The sequence below is a fragment of the Manis javanica genome, chromosome 8 (genome assembly GCF_040802235.1).
Source record: "Manis javanica isolate MJ-LG chromosome 8, MJ_LKY, whole genome shotgun sequence".
Lineage (NCBI taxonomy): Eukaryota > Metazoa > Chordata > Mammalia > Pholidota > Manidae > Manis > Manis javanica.
In genome coordinates this window covers 108,327,968-108,350,144 of record NC_133163.1, presented here as the reverse complement: position 1 = coordinate 108,350,144, position 22,177 = coordinate 108,327,968, and the positions used below count along the sequence as shown (strand labels likewise).

At 33.5% G+C, this 22,177-nt stretch overlaps 1 protein-coding gene across 1 annotated transcript in view; it reads right to left on the bottom strand.

Annotated features, from left to right (window-relative positions):
- MINDY2 (MINDY lysine 48 deubiquitinase 2) overlaps positions 1-22,177 on the bottom strand; it is a 71,774-nt gene that overhangs the window by 11,320 nt on the left and 38,277 nt on the right. The window contains exons 5-6 of the mRNA XM_073211908.1: positions 17,286-17,388; positions 9,416-9,558 (exon numbers count right to left, since the gene is read on the bottom strand). Of these exons, the coding sequence (XP_073068009.1) occupies positions 9,416-9,558; positions 17,286-17,388 (246 nt within the window). The remainder of the gene's footprint in view (positions 1-9,415; positions 9,559-17,285; positions 17,389-22,177) is intronic.

The following is a 22,177-nucleotide window of genomic DNA, read 5'->3' as shown; positions in this document are numbered from 1 at the left end:
TCACCAGTATTTTATACCCGTTTCTGTTAGCATTGAATCACACTGTACCATGACTGTGTTTTCTTGCTTCATTCCCTAGACTATTTTTTATCTCTGTATCTCTGGGCCTAGGAAAGGGTGCATCATAAATGTGAAGCCTAATAATTACTGAATCAATCAATTAACTCATATTGTATTTATGGTCACTACCACAGATTAGCACTGACCTCTAATTTTTCATATGCATTAGTTCTAATTCCAGTCATAGCGAAAACATCCCTAGCATACTATGTAAGGTTTGTAACCCATTTTTTCCTCAGATTTGCTGAAGATATGACTTTCTTTACTTGCTCAGAGTTCCTACTCATTAATATGTGTATATTATTGCAAAAGATTAATACTTCCCATTTTCTCTTGTCATTCACAATTAACAATTAAGAATAAGAAATTCCTTTAGAGAGTTTGGTGGTTGGAATAGAGAAATTACTGAATTAATTCTGAAGCTTTAAAAAAACTAAGTAATCACTATTTTTGAACACTTACTATGTGTCTAGCACTGTGAGACACATCTCTTCCTAAAGTGACAACGTGTTGTTTATACCAGGCACATTCAAGAGTTAGCTGTTACTGATTAATTTATATGATCACTGAAATTACTAGAGTAACATGAAAAATATTCATAAAGAAGAAAATTTTGGTATGAACTTTAAAAACATTGTTTCAGGCAAAAATTAAGTTCAAGCTCATGTTTTGTTTTGTTTTGTTTTGGTTTGGTTTTAAATCAGGTATATTCTGATTCATCAAATATTTGAATACTTACCATATACTCAGCACTATGCTAAGTGCTTAAGGATTCATATCATGGAAAGTAATGATCCCACCTTTCTTTGGTATTAGGCATGCCTTTTATGTGATTGCATAGAATACTGCACTTACCATTACCATAGCACTTTATACACTGAATTATAGCTGTCTATTTACTTTCTTATCTCTTTAACACATTTCAGGCTCCTTGAAAATCAGAGCCAGCTTTTATTCACCCATGCATCCTCAATATCTGACATATTTTTCATAGCAATTAAGGTCTATATTGTCATAGGGTCATTCAAGAGAAAAACTGAAAGTTCTTTCCAGTCAGTTTCCCACTGAATAGATTTGACCCTTCTGTTTATACTTATCACAATACTTTTTAACATATTATTATATTATACAATGTATAGGTTTTACAATTTATTTATATAGATCATATATTAGATTGACTGATTGCTAGGAAAGAAACCATAATCTTATCAATAATTTTTCTCCAAACTGGGAGAAAAACACTTCAGGATGGGTAAATTCTGGAAGGGTTTCTATTGAAAGCTATCATCATCCACAGCATATGAATAAAAGTTTTAACTAAAGGTGTGTCCCTTTCTCAGTATAGCCTGACCTATCTTCTCATGGACAATTGGCCTAAATTCTTTCCTCTTTTAGATCTTGATATTTATTTTAAAAAGTGTGTAACTGGTCCACTGTCAACAACACTAGTTATTATTCAACAGTTCCTTTATATAATTGCAGTATAGAATAGCAAAGTATGTATTAGTATAGTACTGATACTTTAGGCCCATTTGTTCCTACAGTTAAATCACCATTAAGAATATTTCTTGCTCTTACAATTAACTTCTGCTACATTATCTGGTCAAAGCTTTCTTTTCTAAGTCTTGAATCTTCCTCCTAATCTCACTCAACAGTCTCTAAAATAATAATTTCATAAAACATAAATAATACAGAATGCATATACTAAATCCATAAATTATTTTAATGTGTAAGATGTGTAAATTACCAAATATTACATAAAAATTATAAACAAATGGCATTAGGTAATTTTTATTTTATAAGAAATAGGCAGTTGGATCACATAAAAAGACCAAATGAAAACCTATCTAAAATAACCTGATAAATTAGTGCTGTAGAGAGTATGGGTACTTGTATTGACAATATACATGACAACATCATCACAATTTATAAATTGATAAAATAGAAAAAACTTGTCAAATATAATTTTAAAAAACTATGTAATTTCTGCCTTCAAAGGAAGGAGGAAATCACTGCCTGAATATTTTTGGTTAACTAGTTTAGATTCAAATTACTTAACATCTTTGGATCTTAGTTTTCCTTTCTTATAAAGTGACAGAGACGCCGTTAAGCCAGAGAATTTCTAAGGCATTTTATAAACTGAAACGTGAATTTTACTCCTGCGTATCAAGTATCAATCTCACCCACAAACACCTTTCCTACCCACCTAGAGAGGCAGAGCTGTTGAGAGTGTGGACTTCAAAGTCAGATTGGAGCTGTTACAAATTGAGTGGTCTTGGGAAAGTTATTTAGGGCCTTTAAGCCTGTTCTGTCAGCTGTAAAGTGGGAGTAATAAATCCACATCTCACTGGGGAGTTGTGCAAATTCAATGAGAATAACCAATGTTAGTGCTTAGCACAAAGCAAGGCACATAATGCTTAATGAATATAAGGTATTATATTCATGAATATCACCGAAGTCTACATCAGTTTCTCTATCTCCTTTTTCTGCCTATTTAAGGGAAAAAGATGAAACTTTCTGCCTATACTGTAGAATCTATCATTTTTCTTACTGTTTCCACTTTTCTCTCCTCCCCACCATTTTTAAAAAATTTTAAACAAACAAGTGACAATTTTTGATATATGAGCCACCTTTCAAAAATAACTAAATTAAATGAATTTTTACTTAAATGAAGCCCTCTGTGGAAAAAAGTTCCCAGTCTAGTCTTAGTCAAGGAGGAAATAGAAGGGACACATTTCTTTCTTGAACACAGCTTTAGCACTTATCTAGCACTGTATCTCCTTGTCAACTACTTTTCACTTCTAATCCCTAAGAGCAAAGTAAAAAAAACAAACAGACAATGCCAAGCTCAAAAACCCTGGTTTTGAATATAGTTCAGAGAGAGGTCATAAATTTAAGAATAAGAGAAGAGGAAACAGTTTTGACATGGATATGAAGGTTGATAGGGGAAAAGGATGATCAAGAGGGAGCGATGATGCATAAAGAGCTACAAAGATATCATTGTTATAAACCAAAGATCTAGAAGCTAGAGGATCTAGACAGGACAAGGAATCAGTAGTTTATCTTACTCAAGAGCAAGGAGAAAGTATGAGAAAAGTGGAGGAGGATCATAAAAATAAAAATAATAGATCTTACATATAGAATTATACATATAAGAATCAAACACTCATGATCATATGGATAATATAAGAAGCAAAACAGAACTGAAAGGATCTGTTTCTAGGAAATAGGTAGTTTGTTTACAACCTGTTTTTTTAAATTTTGGTATCATTAATCTACAATTACATGAGGAATATTATGTTTACTAGACTCCCCCCATCACCAAGTCGCCCCCACATACTCGATTATAGTCACTGACCATCAGCGTAGGATGCTGTAGAATCACTACTTGTCTTCTCTGTGTTGTACAGCCCTCCCCATGCCCCCTCCCCCACATAATACATGCTAATCATAATGCCCCCTTTCTTCCTCATCCCCCCCTTAACCCTGCCTTCCCACATATCCTCCCCAGTCCCTTTCCCTTTGGTAACTGTTAGTCCATTCTTGGGTTCTGTGATTCTGCTGCTGTTTTGCTCCTTCAGTTTTTTTCCTTGTTCTTAGACTCCACAGATGAGTGAGATCATTTGATACTTGTCTTTCTCCACCTGGCTTATTTCACTGAGCATAATACCCTCTAGCTCCATCCATGTTGTTGCAAATGGTAGGATTTGTTTTCTTCTTTTTTTTTTTTTTTTTTTTTTAGGAGAGCAAGGCAGAGGCTTTTATTTAGAGAGAAAGCAAGAGGACAGAGCTCCTGACTCAGACCAGGAGGGGACAAGAGAGCCCTGGATTTGTTTTCTTCTTATGGCTGAATAATATTCTATTGTGTATATGTACCACATCTTCTTTATCCATTCATCTACTGATAGACACTTAGGTTGCTTCCATTTCTTGTCTATTGTAAATAGTGCTGCGATAAACATAGAGGTGAATATGTCTTTTTCAAACAGGGCTGCTGCATTCTTAGGGTAAATGCCTAGGAGTGGAATTCCTGGGTCAAATGGTATTTCTATTTTGAGCTTTTTGAGGAACATCCATACTGCTTTCCACAATGGTTGAACTAATTTACATTCCCACCAGCAGTGTAGGAGGGTTTCTGTATCTCCACAACTTCACCAACATTTGTTGTTGTTTGTCTTTTGGACGGTGGCGATCCTTACTGGTGTGAGGTGATATCTCATTGTGGTTTCAATTTGCATTTCTCTGATGACTAGCGATGTGGAGCATCTTTTCATATGTCTGTTGGCCATCTGAATTTCTTCTTTGGAGAACTGTCTGTTCAGCTCCTCTGCCCATTTTTTAATTGGATTACTTACTTTTTGTTTGTTGAGGTGCATGAGCTCTTTATATATTTTGGATGTCAACCCTTTATTGGATCTGTCATTTATGAATACATTCTCCTTTTTGTTCTATTGATGGTGTCCTTTGCTGTACAGAAGCTTTTCAGCTTCATATAGTCCCACTTGTTCATTTTTGCTTTTGTTTCCCTTGCCTGGGGAGATATGTTCATGAAGAAGTCGCTCATGTTTCTGTCCAAGAGATTTTTGCCTACGTTTTTTTCTAAGAGTTTTATGGTTTTATGACTTACATTCAGGTCTTTGATCCATTTCGAATTTACTTTTGTGTATGGGGTCAGACAGTGATCCAGTTTCATTCTCTTACATGTAGCTGTCCAGTTTTGCCAGCACCATCTGTTGAAGAGACTGTCACTTCCCCATTGTATGTCCATGGCTCCTTTATCTTATATTAATTGGCCATATATGTTTGGGTTAATGTCTGGAGTCTCTATCCTATTCAACCATTGTGAAAAGCAGTATGGAGGAAAGAAGATGGGAAATAAAATGATTATTGAATATGAATGCATAAAAAGGCCCTAAAAATCTCAGAGTTCTTCAAAAGTGAAATGTTACAAGGCATTATGAAGATCTAATATAGTGTTAAAAGTAGCCATATCTTGTTTGAAAAAGCAGCTTTCTAATTTTTCTTTGCTTATATCCTTATTAGAACACAGATTCCTTGGGGCTCATATTTATAAAGTAACACAGAAACTAATAACACAGGAACTAGTGACGGAGGACAACAGTTTTACTGTGGATTAGGTATAATAGAACAAGGACACAATCTTCCATCCTATTTCCATATCAGGCAAATGGATATCATGTTGAAGGAATTCCTTCCCAACATTTTATTAAGTATTCCTTTAGGGCTTCTAGTCATAAGCAAAAATAAAAATAGATGAAAATAGCTTGTGAAAAATTGTCAAAAGTAAGTGATAAATATAATAGATACACATTAGTCTCATTTTTCTGTAAGTCTGCAGTTTTTCATAAGTAAAAAACAGTGTTACTGTTTTGGTTTGGTGATCACAGTAGTAAACAAGGGCATTCGTGCTAGTGATTGGCCTCCATACCAAAATTAACCAAACGTCCTCATTTATCCCTTCTATAAAAATAGGACTACCTTAGTGAAGAATGGTGTTTTATTTGCTCTAGGCAATATTTATAAATTAGGACAATACCATCATGTTCATAATACTATCATGTTCCTAAATTCCTTTGCTCTTCCATTCTTTGTTGCACTTAACAAAGTCCCAAGTCCAGAACAATAAACTAGCTACCTTCTCCATGCCCACCTCTGATAAATACTCCTTCAGGAAAATCACACAAGTGGCATATTCATACAGGAATTACCATCCTCAATGCTGCCTAGTGATTTTTCTTAATTTCTCTAGTTAGAGTTTTCTTCCACATTCTGTAAAGACTACTTCAAAGTTTCCTTCTTTAAATCTGGAACCAAACCTTCCCACCCCTACTCAGTCTCAGTAAATGATCTTGCCTTCCACATAAAAACAGAAAGCATTCAAACAGAAACTGTCTTTACTCCTGCCACCAAAGCTACAAACTTACCTGTAGCTGTACTCACAGTGTGTTCTTTTGTTCTTTTACAATGAAGAGGTTTTTTTTTAATCAGTCATTTCTCACTTTCTGGGGAGCCTTCTAACATCAATTATCTCCTCTCCTGAACCTTCAACCTTTCTCTATTGAGTCCTTCAGTATTTAAATATGTTCAAGTCTCTCCTATTATAAAACAAAAACAAAAACTCCTCCCTGGATTCCACACTCCACTGTAGCTCTGGGCCATTATGTCTAGGCTCCTCACAGAAATAACTATTTCAAAGAGTTGCCTATAATCCATTTCTAGTTTCTGACATCCCAATCATTTCTTAACCAATTTAAACATTTTTTTCTGGTGCCACCATTCTCTAAAAGATACCAAATTGCTATTGGACACCTTTCCCCTCAGTGTTCTTATCTTTACCATCTTTTCAACAGCATTTAACTGAGATCTCCATTCTTTTTGAAACATTCTCACCCTGCTGGCTTATGTACTTTAGATTTTCCTTTTTTCTTTTCTTTTTCAGTCTTCTTTGCCTCCAGTTGATATTAAACATTGGCACTCCTCAAATCTCTGTGCTAGGCCTTTTCTTTTCATCTTATTCTATATTTTTCTTATAAATCTCTTCCCAAATTACTATTTGTACACAAAAATTATTCCAGCCTTGACTATTTCCCAACACTGCCACTTGCAGGGATGCCACAGCTCTAATAGTTCCAAGATACCTCATTTCATAGTATCTTTCTTCTCCTCTTCCAGTGTTCTCTGTTTTAATATGACCACCACCATTCATCCATCTAGTTGTTCATGCTCAGAACTCAGAAATCATTTTTTCTTCCTTATTTTTCACATCCTAATCACCAAATCTGGTTGATCATATCTCCTAAATGTCTATGGAATCTGTCAGCTCTCCATTTCTTACCTTCCTAGTCTAAATCACTATCTCTTATTTGGCCTCCTGCAATAGCCTCCTAACTAAATCCACACCTGCTCTTACTTCTAAGTCCAAAGCAACTTAATGTTGTATAAGGGTACCAGAGACACTCATCATAAATGATGCACTGTTTAGCCATAGAATTAGGTTCATTGAGAAAAACTCGGAAACAGAGAAACAGCAGCTTGCACGCTATCATTATATCACAAAAAGGCATGCTTAGTCCAGAAACAGACACATAGTATAAAGTACTTCAGGAAAGACAACACATAGGAGATTCCTAATAGCTAACCACACAGGAGATTGGTAACACCTAGTTGACTAGTAAAGGACTTTCTGGTCAGGATATGGCTTTGATAGAACAGGGAACATCTAGATCTCAGTTTTGGAACAACCACTAGTAACAGCCAGAGACCTTGTTTTCCCACTGAACTATTTCACTCCTGCTCAACCAAAAAGAGAGAACAAAAAACCATGAGTCCACCAGGAGACCAAGGTCTGTTTCTCCTTTTAACTTAAGACACTACAAGATCTGGTACTTGCCTATCTCTTTAGGCTTACTTCATGCCTCTTAATTTCTATGCTTCAGCCACATGGGCCTTCTTTTCATTCCTTCAAGAGTTGAATTATTTCCTTCCTAAGGGCCTTTGCACACATGTTCTATCTGCTTAGTTAGACCCTTTTTTGCTGACTGATTAAAATCCTAGAAGATTCATCTTCTTCAGGTCTCAGTTTAAATGTTACATCCCAAGCAAGTCTTTCCTGATATCCCTAAGTAGGTTATAAGTCCTGATAAAAGAGTTCACAGTATGTTGTATGTACTCTTTACAGAGTATATCTCAATAGAAATAATAACTATTTGTGCAAGTATTTCACATTGTCCCTTATCAAACTAGGAGGTCCTTAAATGGCAAGAACCACAGGTGCCTCGTTCAGGCTGCAGTCCTAGTACTTACCTGAAAGTACTCAGACATAATCGTGCTCAACAGATATTTGTTAAATGAGTGAATAGAGTGTGGACTTGACAAGCTCTTTAGATAAAGCAAGATGACTCGGCAGTATTTACTATGTAGCAATAATTCTGATTCTGTGGTTATTTGGCCTTAGACTTCTGAGCAGTATGGATGAGAAATACTGGGCCCATACCTAGGACACATCTAGCATAAATGTGGGGGCAGTACAAATAAACACTTACTGTAAATAATACACAAGTAGGAGGGCTAGAACTTTAGAATATTCTTTTATAAGCAAACAAATTATTTTTACACTATTTAGTGCAATTCATTGATTAAACTGTTGAAAGAAATATGAAGACTTGATTCCTGATTTCAATAAGCTTACTTGCATTTGTAAGAATAAAACACATTTACATGGAAACAAAACTGGTAGCCAGGTACTTACCATTAAGGGCAAAGAAAGGATGATATGGCCCATAACAACGCGAGAGGATGAGTACAGTAGTGATCCTTAGCCTTAGCAGCACATTCAAATCATGTGGGGAGCATTTTTAAAGTACTCAGGCTCCACCTCCAGAGATTCTTATTTAATTGAGTTGGTGGTACGCTCTGGGCATTGTTATTTTTTAAAAATCTTCCCTGGTAGTTGTAGCATACAATCTGGGGTAAGAACCACTGGTTTAAGGAGAGAATCAGTAGCTCTGTTGAAGAGTTTGTGTTTGAAATGCTCCTTAAGGGATAGGTGAAATTTGGACAGGCAAAAAGGAGTGAGATCTTTTCAAATAGGGATTAAGGCATAAGAAATGGCAGTGAAGTTGCAGAAATGGGAAATCACAAAGTGCGTATGGGGATGGAGGATTGTTAATGAGTAGACAGACCATTATGGCTGAAGCAAAGTATTGGGATGGAATAGTAGGAGATACTTTGCACTTTTATCCTCTAGGCTCTAGGTGCAACTGAATATTTTTGCTATATTAGTGACATGATCAGGGTAGTGTTCTACCACAGAAGTCTAAGTGTAAGTTGATAAACTCCTGAATTAGGTGGCAGCTATAAAAACAGGTGGATGGATGAAAAGGTAACAAAAAGGATGTCAGTAAGATTCTTTGACAGAGCCATAAATGGCATAAGAATTTAAAATCGCACTATTAACTTTAATAAAAACAAACACTATCAAAAAGACAAATCCTGATTGTTCAGAACTCTGCTAGCCCTCCAATATCAACTCCATCATTAGCAGGCATCCTGGTTCTATTTCTAGGGCCGTTTTTTCTTAGTAAATAATAAATACTTTTTAATGCAGTAATCTGTGGAAAAGGAGCTGAGACTTAAAAAAAAAAACTGATTTGAAGTGACACTTAAATTGCTAATCCATTCCATCCTAAAGAAATATTTAATAATTAGCTTCATAATATGATGGTTAAGGAATATTATAATAGGGCTTTTTTATTTCGAAGCATATTATAAAACATCTCCAAATTCATCTCCTTTAATTTAGAAAAACAATTAAATAGCTATTCCTATATCATACCTTGTATTTGGTCATGGTGCTAAAATGATTATTCCGAAAGAACACACAAAGTTCTCCTTCCTGAACTGTTGAAGTTAGTTCACATAATCCATGGTATGTCAGTTGAGTGGCTGTGTTATTTAGAAATTGTTCAGCTACAAAGCCTATGGAAGCAATGCATAATATTAGATGGAAGAATTTGCAAAATTAAAAAGTTTTTGTATTTACATTGTGTTGCAAGTATGAAAAAAGGCCAATCAAAATACTTTCACTATATCATGATGGCCCCAAAGTAGAGATTCTTCTTTCTAATTCTGCTATGGAAGATGTGTCTATAGACATTCCCAATATACAGATATAATAATATGAAATTTTTTTATCGATACATGTATTTATTTATACTTCACAAAGATTTCAGGCAGCTTGCAATAAAAGACACAAATGCAATATAACTAAAACCTATTAACACAAGAGGAGGACAAGAGTTAGCAATTTTTTTTTTTTTGAGAGGGCATCTCTCATATTTATTGATCAAATGGTTGTTAACAACAATAAAATTCTGTATAGGGGGGTCAATGCTCAATGCACAATCATTAATCCATCTCAAGCCTAATTCTCGTCAGTCTCCAATCCTCTGAAGCATAACGAACAAGTTCCTACATGGTGAATGAATTCTTAGATAGTGAATAAGTTCTTACATGGTGAACAGTACAAGGGCATTCATCACAGAAACTTTCGGTTTTGATCATGCATTATGAACTATAAACAATCAGGTCAAATATGAATATTTGTTTGATTTTTATGCTTGATTTATATGTGGATCCCACATTTCTCCTTTTATTATTATTATTATTATTTTTATTTTTAATAAAATGCTGAAGTGGTAGGTAGATGCAAGATAAAGGTAGAAAACATAGTTTAGTGCTGTAAGAGGGCAAATGTAGATGATCAGGTCTGTGCCTATGGACTAAGTATTAATCCAAGCTAGACAAGGGCAGCAAAACATCCACGGATGCAGAAGATTTCTCTCAAAACAGGGGGGGTGAGGTTCTGAGCCTCACCTCTGTTGATCCCCAATTTCTCACCTGATGGCCCCCCTGCGACTGTGCCTGTCTTAGGTTGTTCCTCCCTTGAGGAATCTTACCCGTCTCTGGCTAACCAGTCATCTTCCGGGGCCATACAGGGAAATGTAAAGTTGGTAAGTGAGAAGACTTAGCAATTTAAAATGTGGATAGAAGCAAAAGATGTGTGTCAACAGCTACATCCTCAGTGGACAGGTTTAGAAATCAAAAGCAGCCTTAGCAAATTTAGTGGCTTAAGATTTTAACAAAGAACCCAGATAGCTCTCAATTCACAAACTGCTCAGAGTTCCTATCTTAAAACTAAAAGTAGGTATAAGATTGAAAAGAAAACACGTGACTGATGCCATTTTTATCCTAATGTCCTCCAATATATGCCACTCATGTAGATATATAAGTTTAGAAGTAGAAATATCTTTGCTTTCAAAACATAAAGAAATACAAAGAAGTTTTATGGAGTTTAATTTAAGATATATGTAAGTTGATTCTCATTATTCATGCAGGTTTTTATGCAAATTCACCCCTTAGCTAAAATTTATAACTCCAAAATCATTATTTGCTGCACTTTCAGGGTTGTCCCTGTGCAAAGCAGCAAAAATATGAGTCACCCAATGTACACATTCCCCAGAGGTCAAACAAGGCAATGCTCTGCCTTCCTGTTCCTGTTCTCATACTGCAAACAAGTGTCCTTTTCACGGTGTATTTACTGCCACATTTTTACACATTTTCTACCTCCTTTTTGGATGATTTTTATTGTGGAAAATGGCTCCCAAGCATAATGCTGAAGTGCTGGCTAATGTTCCTAAGTGCACAAAAGCTGTGATGTGTTTTACAGAGAAAATATGTATTTTTGCAGCTTCATTCAGGCATGAGTTATAGTACTGTTGTCTGTGAGTTTAATATTAATGAATTAACAATATATATACTAAATAAGGTGTCTTTAAACAGAAACACACATAAAACAAGGTTATATATTGATCAGTTGATGAAAAATCTTCCTAGGAACCTAGTCCTGCGTGTTGCCCCAATGAGCAGTGGTTTGATATTTACTAATTCAGTGTTCACATCAACCTTATAGAACATAACTAGTGGGAATAATGAGAATAAACTGCATAAATATTTTAATAGCCTATATTTCTTTTATTTCCTCCTTTCTCTTCCTCCTTTTGCTCCTTTCCTTTAATAAGGAAGAAATATTTCAGAAGCAATAGGGGTAAAGAGAATGCTTTGAGGGTTTTGGAAGTGAGCAGAGAGGTTCAGATATTGGGAGGAAAGATAAACCTATGTTAAAAAGCTGACAGTTCAACAAGAAACTGAAAATAAGCTTAGTAGGGCCAAGAGGCACTAGATTATATAGATTTATTCCACTCCCTCTCCCTCCTCATCCTTAGTGCCAAGCTGTAGACTTCAAGCTGCAAAGCGCGTGTAAAAAGTTACCAATATATCACACTATTCCAAGGAATTGGTTAAGGTAGGAGGGGAAGCACAAAAAGTCATACAAAAGGCCATAGCCAAAGGAAATTTATAGCACATTTGCAACTTCTTGGGTTTACACACTTAGAAATAAGAGCTTCTCTCCCTGATTATCATTACTTCGCTAAGTACTAAGTTACTGAGCAGCATATATTATATACTATAAAGCACTCACTATTATATAGCACGTAAAAAGCATTATGCCTGTGCTGAGAAGTACCACGGCTGACTATACTACCCATGTTACCAAACACGTCCTTCAAAAAGGTATTTCTAAAATGCTCTTCCCAAACTTCATGCACACAACATCCTCTCTACAAATCCTTTCAAAAACAGAAAAATTCAGTGGAGATACAGCACAATATTACTTTCATGTGTGTGAAATTTAAAAATTCAACACTAGAAAGGTCTTTCTTAGCTATCGCTTTCTACAGAGGAGGACACAGATTCAGACAGAATAAGTGACTTGCTCAAAGGATGTAAGAGCGAAGTAAATATTGGGACCTAGGAGAATTATGGGTATCAAGTTAAAAAAAATTACTGATGATTATTACAAAAGCAAACTGAATTGCATTTCTCCCCAAACTATAAAACATAGACTGGTTTAGACTTAGAACAATGTTTCCTGATACCCCTGTGATTTTAGAGGAATAGTCAAAAGCTGAATCTAATTTCAACATTTCATAACTAATTTAACAAATTTTGGTAAATCTAAGTGTTATATAACAGTTTACTTAACGCACTGCTTCAAGTAATAGTTTATTTACATTTAATTTAATTTCATTTTTATTGCTATAGATACTGTTATTAATGATACTAAAGGTAGAAATTAATATAATGGTAATAAGATAATATTACTAAAAATAAATTTAAGTTAAAAATTATCTTCCTGATATTAGTTTAAATATTTATTAGTTTCAGAAATTCAATACTAGTTTATGAAATAATTTTCCACTATTACTGAAAAGTTAGTAGAGAACATGTAAGCACTGATTATCTTAAAGGAGGTGAAGTTAGAAATAAGGGCACTAAAATTAAGCAAAAAGGAACAAAAAGAAGATAGAGGAAAAAAGAAAACCTAGCTTATTTTTAATGTTGGCTAGATGTAGCCCTGTCTGAGATCTGCATTCAAAGTTAAACTCAATCAGAACTTAACTTTGTCACTGTGTTAGCTTTAAACAAATTATAATTTTCTTTTTAATTTTATCTACTGTTAGGTTTCAAAAATCAAGTAACATTTTAATATTTTTCCTTAAGGGGATGGGAGAAAACAATATCCTTTAATATGACAAATGCCCAGATTTTCTTTGAAAATATAGGGGGCTCATGATTTGATTCTGGAGTAGCGTAGGGAGCCCAGAACATTTTATTGTGCTAGAAAATAAGAAAGTGCTCAAGAAATGATGAAGACATGTCAAAAGAATATGGGATCCAGCTTCAGCACATCCCACTGGCCATATCTGGGAGAATTTGAAGCATCAAAAAGAATAATGGTAATAATGGATCATAACACACCAAATAAAAAAGAATTCATAAGTACACCAATAACAAAAATTTTATTAATGGGGAAGGATTAGAATGGAAAATTATTTTTTATAGAATGCCAACTAATAAATGTGGGAAGATTAATAGAAATATCATAACCACCATAGATAAAGTGGACTCAGGCAAGAATCAGTGAATGCCAACTCTATTAGGTGAAAGATTATTAGGGAACAGGGTATTCACATAATTTCAAAGCATAACATCAGAGAGTACTTCTCTATTACAACAGCAAAGGGAATCTTTATAATAAAAAAATCTGGCAGATACTACCTTAATCATATTTGATAGTCAGACATCATGTGCCCCCTGATTTGATATGATGGGAAAGACACAATGTCTCCTACGTAGTATTCCCACCAAAATATGTAATCTAAATCTACTTATGAGGAAACAATCAAAGGAATCCAAACTGAGGACTATTCTGCAAAACAACTGGCCTATACCATTAAGAAAAGTCAACATCACAAAAGAACAAAAAGAAAACAAGATGGAAAAAATAGTTAGGGATCTGTTCTAGGTTATAGGAGACTAAACTGCATGACAGTTAACATGATCCTTGATTGGAGCCTACATAGAAAAAACTTTAAAGCTATAAGGGACATTACTGACACAGCCAGGGTATTCTGAATAATAATACTGTATCAGTGCTAAATTTCCTGAGATAATGACATATATATATATATATATAATTCTATACCTCTACAGAGGATGATTCCTTCCTTGCTTTTATCAAGATGCTTTTCTCAGGTTATCAATACTCTATAAATTACCTAGTTTTTAATTATATTGGGGAATCAATATCAGAGAAATAATAGTCATAACATCAGGTTGAGAAAAAGGAGATGTGATGAAAGGACTGGCTTTTTGTTGTTGTTTACACACACACACACACACACACAGATTCTCTATGCTATGCCAACTTTTTTATGGGTTTGAGATTTTTCAATTTAAAACAGAAAGAAAAAGAAAAGGAAATTATTACTATTTTAACCAAAAATAATGTGAATTTAAACTGTAATCTTCAGTGTTTATGGCAAAAAATAAGGCTTAATAAATATTTGAATAAATGAATATTCTGGAATTATTCCTTTAAGCATATTGTTTACCTAAAAACAATTGTTAAAGAAGAAATTATTCCTGAGAGAACATCTGGAATGAAAGAGCAAGCTCTGGTGAGGTCTGGCAACTGGTACTGTGCTATTTTTTTCCTTATTTTTTGCTGCTATCATTATAACTAGATTCCAAGAATTAACACCTAAAAGAGGTAGCAAATAATACATATTCTATGTACATGAAGTGTTTCATACTTTTACTTACAAGGTATTGTTATCAAAAGAAAATGAATGTTATCTGGAAGAAATTGAAAGACTATGTAATTCTATTTAACTGTAAGATAAATAACATTTCTTTTTCATCAAAAAAGAATGATAGTAAAACTATTTCTTGTAGTCTGCACCTTACGCAGATGAAATATTTGAATAAAAAGTAAGTAGTTATTATCTAAGACCAAAACTTAATACTTTCTGATAAACAAGGATTAGAAGTAAATCACCTTTTAGATATTTTGTTGATTCAAAAGGAAAATTACAGTTGTAGGCTAAATAGAAAAAGAAAGCAGACCACTTCAGTTGAACACTATACCAAAGAAAACATGATGAAAAAAATGATGGAGGAAAGCTAATTGCTACACTGTAAGTAAAAATGTCCATTGTGGCCTTTTCTTTCCTATATAATTTCTTAATGCCTTATATATGTAACCATTAGGGTTGAATAATTATTTCAAACAGACTACATAATAAACAAAACTCGGTAGCTTTTATTTATTTATTTTTATTTTGGTATCATTAATATACACTTACATGACCAACATTGTGGTTACTAGACTCCCCCCATTATCAAGACCCCACCACATACTCCATTAGTCACTGTCCATCAGCGTAGTAAGATGCTATAGAAACACTACCTGTCTTCTCTGTATGTACTGCCTTCCCCGTGCCCACCTCCCACATTATGTGTGCTAATCGTAATGCCCCTTTTAAAACTAGCTAGCTTTTTAATTGCACTGAGTTCCATATGTAATTATTCCTTGATATGGAAATCTGATATGCAGAATTTCACCATTACAACATTTATATGCCAAGGAATTAATCAATTCTGGTATATGTATTACCAGAAAATTCTACACCTCCACAGAGGATGATGATTCCTTCCTTGTTTTTATCAAGACTTTTTTTTCAACTTATCGATACTGTATAAATTATCTAAAGTTTTTCATTATCCTGGGGAATCAATGTCAGAGAAATAATCATAGTTGTAACATCAGGTTGAGAAAAAGGAGAAGTGATGAAAGGACTTGGCTTTTTGTCGTTGCTGTTCATTTTCTCTATGTGTCCTACCTAAGTCTTGTTCTTATTACACTGCAGACTGGCTTGGGAAAAATCCTGTGAACAGTGTTTCCTATAGCTTCTTATCCTATAAATGTATTCAGGCAAATACCATTTTTTTGGTTATCATTCTATTTAAAATTTTCTGAATCCTACTGCTCCCTCAATTATTACTGAGTAGCATATTGGAAGTTATTGAGAAAGTAGGAATCTACAGATGGAAATTTTTAGTCTTTCTTATATTTATAGTCATGGCTTGAATAAGGAATGGAAAGTTCTAGTGAATGGAACTTTGTTAATTGAAAGAAAATATTTTTTTGTTAACAGCTTTTGTTGTTCTTCTCCTCCCTAAAATTTAAACTTTGTTGCCTTAGGTTGTAATGAAAGACTTGTCATACAAACCAGTGATCAGTATCCCCATATATCTGTTTATTGCAAGTGGAAGACTAGGATAAGCCTCAACTAAAAAAATGTATATTTTCTTGCTACTTGCTTCTTGCATAAACATGTTAAACTTAAAGATAATTGGGTAATATAATATTTGGATTCTGATTAATCAATATTGTATCAGACTCACGGACACATGGACACATCTTCCTTTATATGTTTGTATGTACTCTTGTAGCCATTTAGTTTCAATTTTTTAAATATGGTGATTGTAATCAACTTTATTATACCTCATGTAAAAAAACAACTGTCTGAGAGAATGAAGCTCATCCCCTGCTTCTCATGATTTCTCTTCAAATGGAGGAGAATAGCAGCCTCAGTATTTACATATTTATGGGGAAAAAAGTGAAGTGGGTTGATGGGAAAGGTATATCCAAACGCTATTGCTGCTGATGGTATTCTGGTTTCAAATCTGCTCTTCTCTTCATTGACTGGAACACAACTGAAAAAAATGGGAATCTGCTTCTGTGATGATGAATTTAGCCATTTAGTTAGCTAAGGATTAGGAACACTGATGATCAGAGGTACACTCCAACCTAAAATGGAGCTTTAATATACTGTATTGTACTGAAACATAAAGCAGAGCTCTACAAAAATGAACATATAAGTGTCATAATACTCATCTCAAACAAGTGCTCAGGATGAATTATAAACTGCTGTCAGTACTCACAAATAAAAATTCTTTTTTAAAAGAGTAATTATTAGTAACCCCTGGATAACTGACCATATGAAAGCTAGCAAGTGATTCCAAAGGATTCTATTAGAATCCAGGCCTGATTTTACAAGTCAAGTGGAAAGGGTTCTAGGAAAAATGTTCACTGCCACCTTTATGAATAATTACTTCTTTTAATTTCTACAAGCAGTATCGCATTTTTTAGAAGTCTTAAGACATTTAAAAGATATTAAATTATAAGACAAGTTATTTCGCCAAGAATAAGTTAGGGAATAGCAGCGCTCACCCACCTTCGCTAACCAGCTCACTATTGTCTGATTGCTTACAAGAGATGATCTTCTCCACTAGTTGGTTGTAACTGCAGTTACCAACAGCTTTTACAGTGTCATCAATCTAGAAAACAAATGACTGTCTCACTAATCATGATAAGATTAAAAACAATAACAAAGAAACCCGTACCACTCTTTAGGGTTTATTCTAATACAATACTAAATATAAGAGTATTACTTATAACAAAGAATATCAAGACCTAACACTTTCCAATTTTGTTAATAGCTCACTAAAACATGTTATGAAAAGTACTGCTTAGCTGTATTTCAATTATGTAAAAAATAATGAAATGGGATTATTACATGCACCTTTATTTCTCAGGTTGTAAAGATGCATTTAAGTGATTAAAAAAAAAATTATTTCAGGAGGAAAAATCAAATGTTTTTTTTTTTTTTTACTAAAAATCAAATTTTTTGCATTTAAAGCAAGGCAAATCTAAAGATGTTAATTTATGGAATTAACAGTTTTTCCATTTTATTTATTACATAGTTCCTAGCAAAGTATAATGGAGATATGAGTAGACATATCTAATGGTATTTTCCTGAAGAAAGTTTAATAATATATATAACCAGAGACAGTATTTGCCTCATGATTCTATTTAATCTTTGACTTTGGAGGGACAGAAGAAAGTAATTTCAAAGTTTTCAGCTTTTGGAATATAAAATTGGGCATCTATACTCTCCCTCCATTATACTTTGACTATTGAAGAAAAATAAGTTTCTGCTGCCTAAACAATTTTGATTATTCTCTCATCCCTAAAATACAACTATTTATAAGTTAATGTACTATTTTGACATACATAATAGAACAAATACAATATAAAAATATAATAGGGCCAATGTTTTCTTTTCATATCCACATGATCTTCTTGAATACTAACTTACTATTTGAATACCACAAGTCTTGATATATATCTGTACAAGTAATACTCTGGATGATGGTTCTCAAACTGGGATACTTGTTAAAAAGATCTAAAAGAATTCCAGGTTCATGTAGCTTCTCGATTGTCTGTTTTCATTCTGCTGCTGCATAGCAGAGTTTGAGAACAACTGCTTTAGGCTACAATTTATTTTCTTTGTTTCAGCAAAATTCTAGGATAGTAAAATTCTCTTAACTGTTGGTTGAGAAGATCATTAATTGAAAAAGTCAAAGCAGTGAATTGTAGAAAATGTTATATAAATATCTTAAACATTTCTTGTTAACTTTAAACAAATGAATATATTCACTTGTCAGTCTGATGCAGAGCCAAATAAAGCCTTTTCTTTGAAAGCAGATGTTTTGACTGTAATTCTATGTAAACCACACACAAAAATAAGACTTTCAGTTTTGACTTTTTTAAAATGAAAACTTAAGACCCTTTAGAAGCAATCTGAAGGCATGATCCCTTTAGATCTTCATTATTTTAACACCTTAACCTTTTACAGCCATTTTCCTTAGTGACTCAAATTCATTAAATCTTTCCAAAGAATATGAATTTTCAATCCTAAGGAATCCACAAAAATACAACTAAAATAATATACAAGATCAATACACAGGAATCAATCAACCATAGACTAGCAATGGACAATACAAAGATTTCAAGTTTTTATAGGCAAAGTCTCTACATTAACATTTCATTCCATTAACTCATTTGGGTGTTTTTATGTACTACTATATACAAGGTGCTGTTAACATAAACTGCAGACTCAGCAGTGAACAAAATAAACAGTCTATGCTTTCATTAAGTTGATATTCTAAAGACAAACAATAAATCAAATAAGCAAACATATTATTAGTTGTATGTAGTAGTATACAGCTGTTCTTTGTTCATTTTTATATTATTCCATAATTTGAATATACCATAGTATGTTTATTCATTCATTTTTTTGATGGCTATTTAAGCTGTTTTCACTTTGGGGCTACGACAAATTCTTGTACATTTATCCTGTTGCACACATCAAGAGTTTCTCTAGGGAATATGTTTTGTAAAATTGCTGAGTCTTAGGGTATACTTATCTTCAACTTTACTTGGTAACTCCAAACTGCCTTCCTAAGTAGACAGCCAATTTATATTCTCATCAGCAAGGAATAAAGAGTTCTCTACATTGCACATCTTCTCCAACTTTTAGTATCATCAGGCTTTTAAATGTTAGCCATTCTGGTGGGTATACAGTAGTATCTCATTTTGGTTTTAATTTGCATTTGCCTGATAACTAGTTCATATATTCACTGACCATTGGAATATCTATTTTTGTAAAGTGCCTGTTCAGTTTTTTGCTAGGTTGATTTTTTTTACTGGATTGTCAATCTTTAAAAAATTTATCTGTAGCTGCTCTTTAAAGATTCTGGATAGTAATCCTTTATTCATTATAAAGTTGCAATCATCTTACACTTTGTGGCTTGCTTTTATATTTTCTTTTGGGTTTTTTTAAGACAAACACAAGTCCTCAAATTTAATATAGTCTTGTTTGCCAATGTTATTCATGGTTAATGCATTTGTTTTAGAAATCCTAGCTTGTCATTAAGATCAGAAACACATTCTCAAATATAGAATAGAATTTTAAAATGTGAGCTGAGGGAAATAATCTGTTTTTCTAACTGGCTATCTAGTTAGAAATTTGAATTGGTTATCTAACTAATGGCTATATCTAATTGTCTTGGGAGCTGTTATTGAAAAGACTGCCTTTCCCTCGTTGCTCTACTGTGCTTAGTTCTGTCTATATATGTTTGGTCTTTTTGGCGTCACTCTTCTCTGTCACTGGTCTAATTCTTAATTTCAATGTTTAAAATATTTTCTATCTGGAGAGCAAGTGCTCCTTATTTGTTCTGCATCAAGAGTATCTTGGCTTTTTCCATATAAATTGTAAAATCAACTCATCACATTCTGCAACTACTCTCTACAAGGCTGCTGCGTCTTTGGGGTTGGAATGAAACTATAATTTATTTTGGAGAGAACTGACCTCTTTATATAAATTCAGTCTTGAAATCTAAAATCCAAGAACTGAGTAAAGACCTACATTTACATAGGTCTCTAATTTCTCTCAGATTTAAAATTGTCCACATAGAGGTCTTGCACATCTTTTGGCCAGATTTATACCTAGGAACTTTTGTTATGTAAATAATGTTTGTACACAGTAGTATCTCATTGTGGTTTTGATTTGCATTTCCCTGATGATTAGCAATGTGAAACATTTTTTTTTTCCATGTGCCTGTTGGCCATGTGTATTCGTTGTTTGGAAAAATGTCTATACAAGCCCTCCAACCATTTTTTAATTTGGGTTATTTGTGTTTTTTGGTATTGAGGCATATGAGTCCTTTATATATTTTGGATGTTAAACCCTTATAAATGACATATTTAAAAAATTTTATTTTGTCATTTAAAAATCTTTTTAAAGGCATTTTAGGTTTGTTAAGCTTATATATTTACCTTCTTCTATTTTAACAATCTCTGTTTTTTTAAATTTAAGTAGCATTGACATACAATCTTATATTCGCTTCAAGTATACAACACAGTGGTTCAATGATTCGACAGTTACCCATATTATTAAATCCTCACCTCAACTAGTGCAGTTACTATCTGTCAACATAGGAAGACATTACAGAATCACTGGCCATATTCTCCATGCTGTACTACTAACCCCATGACCAACTTATACTATAATTGAGAATTTTTGTGCCCTTTTATCCCCCTCACTCTCCCCACCCACCCCAAACTGTCCGCAATGGTAATCACCAGTCACTTTCGCAGTGTCTATGAATACTCTCTGCTCTTAATATGGATATATAGTTCATTAACTTTCAGTATTTTCTTATTCCTTAATATATGAATTTAGGGCTTTATAATCCCTCTAAAAACTGTTTCAGCTAAATCTCACAAGTTTTGATATGGTCTTGGTAGGCAGTCTAAAATATATTCTAAGTTTCATTCTGATTTTTGACCCAAATAAGTCTCGTTTGTATTTCTACTAAATTTTAGCTTAACTGCACTGTGGTCAGAGGATATCTACGGTCTGAATGCTTTAAATCCTTAGAAATGGGTAGAAACTTGCTTTATGGCCCAGCATAAGGTTAATTTTTGTAAATTTCCTGAGTGTATAAGAAATGTAAAGTCAGGTTATGAAAAACAAAGACTGAGAAGACAGAAGATACCATGGACAAGAGGAGACTAGGAAGGTATGATGAAATGCAAGTGGATACCCTGGATTGGATTAAAAACAAAAAAAAATTAGTGGAAAAACTGGTGAAATATGAATTAAGACTACAATATAGGTAATAGTAATGTACCAACATTAAATCTCTAAGTTTTGACACATCTATCATGGTCATGTAAAATTAGGGGAAACTGGGTGAGAAGTATATGCGAATTCTCTGTAGTATTTTTTGAACTTTCTCATAAACCTGAAATTATAAAAAATAAAAAGTTCATCAATTTTTTTTAAAAAAGAATGCATGCTCTTTAGGTTTTCTTTTCTTTTCTTATCTGCATCTATCAATTATAGAGAAAGGTGTTTTAAAATCTTCAGGTATGATATCTTTTCTTCTTATAATTATATTAAGCTTTTCTTTATATATTCTGAAGTTATTATATGTATATAAATTTTGTATTTCATTGTCAAAAACTGACCTTTACTCTTTGTGACAGTTTCCATGGGTCCAAGGAATGAACAGCCAATCAAAGTATTTACTCTCTAGGGGTCTCCAGGTGCATACATATTTAAAATGATTATATCTTCTTGGCAAATTAAACATTCTATCATTAGTAATGCTTTTTGACTTAAAGTCTAATCTTTCTGATATCACTATAGATACACCAGCTCTGTTTTGATTAGCAATTGTAATAGCATCTCTTGTTTTCCCTTATTACGTGCAATCC